The sequence below is a fragment of the Fukomys damarensis genome, unplaced genomic scaffold, assembly GCF_012274545.1.
Source record: "Fukomys damarensis isolate Sample0158 unplaced genomic scaffold, DMR_v1.0_HiC HiC_scaffold_21, whole genome shotgun sequence".
NCBI classification, from domain to species: Eukaryota; Metazoa; Chordata; class Mammalia; order Rodentia; family Bathyergidae; genus Fukomys; species Fukomys damarensis.
Window position 1 is genome coordinate 40,919,371 of NW_022900933.1, and position 6,381 is coordinate 40,925,751.

At 53.5% G+C, this 6,381-nt stretch overlaps 1 protein-coding gene across 1 annotated transcript in view; it reads left to right on the forward strand.

Moving 5' to 3' along the window:
• The first annotated feature begins 6,222 nt into the window (after positions 1 to 6,222).
• Kif26a (kinesin family member 26A) overlaps positions 6,223 to 6,381 on the forward strand; it is a 33,762-nt gene continuing 33,603 nt past the window's right edge. The window contains exon 1 of the mRNA XM_010607376.1: positions 6,223 to 6,229. Within this exon, the coding sequence (XP_010605678.1) occupies positions 6,223 to 6,229 (7 nt within the window). The remainder of the gene's footprint in view (positions 6,230 to 6,381) is intronic.

A 6,381-nucleotide genomic window follows, 5' to 3' on the forward strand; every position in this document is an offset into this window, starting at 1 on the left:
TTTTGTAACAGGGATTGAACTTGGGTCCTTGCACTTGTGAGTTAGGCAGCAGAACCACTGAGCTAAACTCCTGGTCCAGTTTACATATTTTTGAGCACAAGTCTCACCTCATCAAATCACCCTCCTGAGGGAACAGTGCCTAACACCAAGACTCAGGTAATGCTGGGAGCTTGCATGAGCCTGCCTTATTCGGCCTTTATACTTCTGCCTGTGTAACGTACACAAATGTGACCACAATTGTGATGGTCAACATGACTGGGGTAAGAAATGCCTAGTGGCTGGGTGTGGTGGTGCCTCCCTGTGATCCCAGCACTCAGGAGGCTGAGGCAGGAGGATCGCTGTGAGTCTGAGACCAGCCTGGGCTACATAGTGAGAACCTGCCTCAAAACAAACAAAAAAACAAAAAACAAAAAACAAAAGCCAAACAAAAACAACAATGCCCTCCCTCCAAACACCTAGCAAGTTAAAAAAGCACAGTTCTGGGTGTTTCTTTGGCTATGACTGATGTATAAGCCAGCAAACTGAGTGGGCTTACATAGTGAGACTATTACCCCTGGTGTGGGTGGCACCAGCTAATAGTCTTGTAGTTTGGATGGAGTAGAAAGGTAGAGAAGGAAGTGTTTCCTTTTTTGTCGTTTGGGTTTTTTTCTGTTTTATTGAGACAGGGTCTCACTATGTAGTCCAGGCTGGCCTTGAACTCACTATGGATCTCAGGCTTGGCTCGAACTAGAGGCAGTCCTCCTGTCTCAGCCTCCTGAGTGCTGGGATTACAGGCGTGTGCCACCTTGCCGGCTGTGCACCCTTTCTGAAGAGCTCATATTCTTGAGTGGGTCTGTGCTTTGCTGCCGATACCTTTGGACAATGGTCTTTAGTCTCTTGGCCTTCAGCAGAGTCCCATACAATTCTCCAGGGAGCTTCCAGGCACCTGACCTTGGACTGGTGCTGCGTCCTTGACTTCTCTTGATTTGAGGCTTCCATCTCCTTGGGCAGAGCAGCTCTGGAGTCCCCTTGCTCCCCAGTGTGCAGCTGCCACTGCAGCTCTTCTGCCCCTGGTCCCGAGTCTGCCGAATAAATCCATGTGCATAACCACATGTCTATATTCCAAGGGTCCTGTGTCGCTAGTGAACCCTAATGAACACAGTATAACGTGTATGGGTTCAACTTTCTATTGGGAACCGCTTTGGTGATATATTGTGTTTAGTTTCTCTCTGTAATTTCCATTTAAATTTACTTTGGAGTTAGGCAGAGCTACACTTTCACTTTTACCTACGTGTGAAAGTAAGTGAATATTTTTAAAAAGGAGTTTAAACAATTTATATACTTGAACAATCCAAATAGTTATGACTTTTTGAGAACACCTACCCTCCCTGCCAATCCCTCCCTTAGACGGCAGTCTTAGCTGCTGCTCCTAATGTTCAGTTCTCTGCTCCAAATAACCTGCTTATCCTGCAGCTTTATTTTTTGGTTTTCCATACTAGTTAGGGACACAGTATAGAAGCTGAGGATTTCATATTTCTCTGAACATTTTCTATTCCTGTCTCAATCTCACCCTCCCTGTAGCTTCTAGCTTGGTCACCATTTTGATTAAATTAACATCCAGAATTTACATCAGTATTGTGAGCTATGAAAAGATAACTAGCAACTGAGCCTTGTAGCATTTTTGGTTGCTGGTAGTTTAAAGCAAAAAAGCCACATTTAAAAATTTGAATAGTCTTGTAATTTGGAGCAACCCCTAGGGTTTTGGATGGAGGCATACCTCTGTCTTGCCCTCCCTCCCCCTGAAGGCCTCCTAGTAGAGGGCTCTGAGAGCTCCAATGTGGACCCCTGGGGAAGTTAACTCAGCGATGCTTCACACCAGCCCAAAAGGCCCTGTACACGACTTTCGTTTGTTGGGCCATATCTTTTATTCCACATCTTCTTTTGCTTTGCTTTAGTTTTTGTTTTGGGGAGCTCATCTTTCAAGAACTTCAAGAAAGGGGAAAATCAAAGGCTAACTTTTTGTCTTTATGTACTTTAATGCTGATAGTTTGGCTGGGTATAGACTTCTAGCCATGGGGTCATTTCCCCCAGCTTTGGGAACTGCTCTATCATCATCTAAGACCCATTGCTGCTATGGGGAAGTCTGATGCCAATACACTTCCTGGTCCTTCACAGGTGAGCCCCTCCCTCCCTCCTTCCTCTCTGCAGCTTTTATATTTATCTTGTTTTGAGACTTCACAAAGATGTTGTCATAGTTTTTCCTTTTTTGCAATACTGGGGATTGAGCCCAGGGAGCCCTGAGCTACATCTCTAGCTCTCTTTCTCTCTCTGTCTTTTTTAAAACTTTGAGACAGTCTTACTAAGTTGCCCAGGTTGGCCTTGAACTTGCCTGAGACTTATGAGGAGCTGGGGTTACAGGTATGTGCCATTATGGCAGACTGATTGTTTCCTTTGTGTTAGGCATTGACACTTCCTAGCCTTAGATCCCCCCCCTTTCTGGAACTGGGAATCAAACTCAGCAGCTTGCACTTGCCAGGCTGGCCTGGTACCACTGAGCTACATCCCCACCCACTACCCTTAGATCTTCATGGAGGTTTTTTGTTTTTGTTTTTTTGCATTACTTCCTGAGTCATACTTTTTTCTGTGTTCTTTCTCTGTGCCAATTGGAAATTGTACTTTTTTCTTCTTTTTCGAGATAGAGTCTTGATATTTAGTTCAGGCTGGCCTTGAACTCACAGCAATCCTCCTGCCTCAGCCTCCTGAGTGCTGGGATTATATGCATGAAACACCATGCCTGGCTTGTACTTGCTGTTTTAATCTTATAAATTTTCTTCCTTCTTTTCCCTAATGCCTTTTTCCCCTCTGCTTTCTGGAAGATTTCATTGGCTTGATTTTTCAATCCTTTTCTTGAATTTTATTTCTTTATCAATTTTTTTCCAAGTGGTTTTTCTTTGCTGCCTGAATTTCACCTGTACTTAAGTTCATGGAAACCAGTACCTTCTTCCTGTGAGGAAACCCCATAGCTTCATGCAGGAGTAACTGTGGAGATATCATGGGGACAGTGCTCCTGAAGCAGGCAGCTGTGCTCAGGGTGGGTGACCTTTGGACCCCAAAGCACCCGGGTCTTCACTCATCCTACGTGTCAGTTCCTGGTATGGTGTGGTGTGTCCTGCTCTGTGTGGTGTGTCCTCTTAGAAAGTATAACACACACCCACCCACACGTGCACACACACACATGCAGGGTCTGTAGTCACAGGCCATCTTCACATCCTGCCAGAGGGCATCAGCGCTCAGTAGGACCCCACCCTGCCTGGAGATGCTCCCTGAGAGGTGGGAGGACTTGTGTGTGAGGTTCAGCAGGGCCGTTTCTGACACCATGCTCATGCTGTCCAGGTGATACATCAGTACCGGGGGCCCCAAGGTTTACCGATAGCACTCTCAGGCAAGGTGCCTAGGAGCTCAGTGGGACTTCTGTCATGGTCCCCCAGACACTGCCTGCTCCAGGCGGAGGCTGGGTCCAGTCTTGGAGGGGTAGACATAGTGGGAGCAGGAAGAGGAAAGGAGTCGGGGTGTAGAGGGGTGGCCAAGGCCTGCTATGTGGGGTGGAAGGAACGCAGGAGGGCAGTCGGGCTGCAGCCGTCTTACATCCCTGCAGCAGGGCCTCAGTTTTGAGTGGTCAGGCAGAGACACAGGACCAGGGATCACTTACTTTCCCTCTGGCCACAGGGACCATGGCCAAGGTGCGCCATCTTCTGGCAGCCAGTGCAGTGTCCTTCTTCCGGAGGTGGCTGAGCTGGGCAGACTCCAACCAGGGTCGGGTGTTGGGGACACAGAAAGAAGTTTGGGCAGCCTGACCCTCCAGTGGTGGTGGGGAGCTGAGCTCCCAAGGAAGCAGAGTCCTCTACAGAGGCAGGCGACCCCTGCTGCTGCACTGAGACCAAAGGAATGGGGCCCTGTGGACTCAGAGCCCAGGTAGGGTGAATACAAGGCTGTGAATATAGCGATGTAAAGGAGGCATCTGCCTGGCACTGTGGCCATAGTATGGCAGTGGCGGCAGGGACAGGAGGGCCTGGTAGATGGTACACTGGGAGGTGGGAGTGAGCAGGAGTTGGGGCAACTGAACTGGGAAGTGGATGAGCAAATCAAAGATGGAAACACCAGGGAGGCTTCCTGCCTCCCCTCCGCAGCCCATCCACCACTTGACTGTGGGTCAGCCGGTGCTGGCCGAGGTGCTGAAGCCCTGGTGTGGCACAAGGCTGGGCTCTGGGCCCGGGGTTCCAGCTGGGAAGGTGGGGCCGGGCCCAGCCCAGCAAGGGTCCTCACACTACAGTGGCCTGGCCGCGCTGGTCTCTCTGCTTGAAAAGCTTCTCAGTGCCCCGTGTCCCACAGCCCACTGCCCTGCTCTCTTCCGTCTGGGGATGCCCATGTCAGGGCCCAGCCCCCCCCAACAAGCTGCTGTTCTAAGGCTGGGTGCTGGGGGCACAGCGGCAAGGAGGATCAGTGACATTGTCATCTAGGACTGGTGGGGTCATGTGAGCAGTTACTGTCAAGGGGCAGAGCAGAGCTCAGCCGTGGTAAACGCTGGCCCAGGCTCAGTGAACACAGACTCCTCCCCGAGCAGGCCAACACACCCAAAGAGCTGCGGGAGCCAGGTCTGTTGATGCTGAGTGTGGGCTCAGAGTTCTGTTGTTGGGGTAAAAGTAGCAGTTGAAGCAACCCCTGAAAGAGACCCACCAGAAGGGCGTCACAGGGAAGGAAGCGTCTGCCTGGCCCCAGCCTTCAGGCAACAGTTCCATTTCTCATGTCCCTGCCAGGGCACAAATGTTCCTTAGAAGGATGGGCGTGGCCCACGGGGTGCCTGCCCCTGTGTGGTCTGGGGCACTGTCCCAGGAGGCCCCTTCCCGCCTTCTGCCCGCTGTCCTGGAGGTGCATGGGACAGGCCCTGCGGCAGCTCAGAGTTCTTGCTCCCATGAGCCCTGGAAGCCTCCTCACCCGCCAAGGGCTGGCAGCAAGGACAGTGCCCCTCCTTCAAATGCCAATTGGGGTTGGGACAGGTGGGCTGAGGGTGCGATTTGGGTTCCTGGGGGGCCCTCCACAGTCCTGATATCACCAGAAGGCTGGAGGGGGGTGGTCATCAGGGCTCTTCATGCCCAGTGTGGGAACCTGACCGCCCCAGCCTCCCTGAAATATTGCCATGAGGGTCTGATTGGAAGCAGAGCCCAGCAATGAATCCTGAGGAGGCTCTGCTCGCTTGCAGGAGGATTTTTCCGTTTTGTTCCCTTGGCCTAGATTTCCCCAGGGATAGTTTTGACTGCGGTCTCAGGCCTGGTAAATTAAATGTTAAAAATGCGCACAATGACTGCAATCAATCCACAGCGATGGGTGGCCGGCCTCCTCCCAGTCCCTGAACTGGGTGGGGGAAGCACAGGCAGGATGGTCCTCATTAGACCCTACAGTGGGGAGAGAGGCCCCCAAGGCCAGGCCGCGGGAACTGAGAGCAGGGCTGGGGAGAGCCCCGGGTATCCTGGCTTGCCCTGCTGTCTGTCCCAAGCCAGGGGTGCGGTGGGCCAGGGCAGGGGGCAGCTCCCGGGAGCTGGGAGGGGACTGGCAGGTGTAATTCGGGAGCCTGCGGTCTCAGATAAAGTGTTTATGACGAGCCTGTGGGGACAAATGGAGGAGCAGCTCTCCCGGCGCCAAGTCGGTGGAGACACCGTTCTCCGGTAGCCACGGTGGGCGGGGGGCGGTCAAGGGAGACCGGGAGATCGCAGGTCTGGCCCGCGGCGGCTGAAGGAGCAACTCGGACTCCGAGGTCCCCCGGGAGCGGGCAGGGCGCAGGGCAAGGTGTGAGAGCCGGCTCTGCAGCCTAGTCCCGCGTCCTGCGTGCAAGGCCCTCCGGCAGGCTCTCCTTTCGTTTCACGGCCATTCGAGGCCCCTCTGGCGCATCCTTGGAACCTTTGCCTCCCACAGACCTTCCTCGGAGCCCGGTTGACTTGGGCGTCCAGGCTGGGAGCTGCGCGCGGTAACAGGAGCGCATCCCGGTTGATCCGACGCCCCAGGATGAGTCTGACTGCGGCCATAATCTCTTGGCCCTGGGACGACGGGGAACAGCGGGAAGAGTCGAGGTCAGGGCCAGAGGGGGCTGCTGGTGGTGGAAGAACTGGGGTCCTGGAGTGGCAGCGTGGAGTCCGAAGGCCCAGGCTGGGGCGTTGTGGGCGCTCCTAGGAGCCGCCGGGACAGGTGCCCATGGCTTGTACGTGGTGGGGAGCACGAGGTCACTCAGCTCCCTAAGTGTCTTTGGGGACCGGGACACCAAGGCGCTGAGTCCAGGACTGGCAGGAGGGGAAAGGGCTGGACCGTGTTCCCTGTCGGCGCTGCCCTCCTGCACGCCTGTTCGGCACCAGG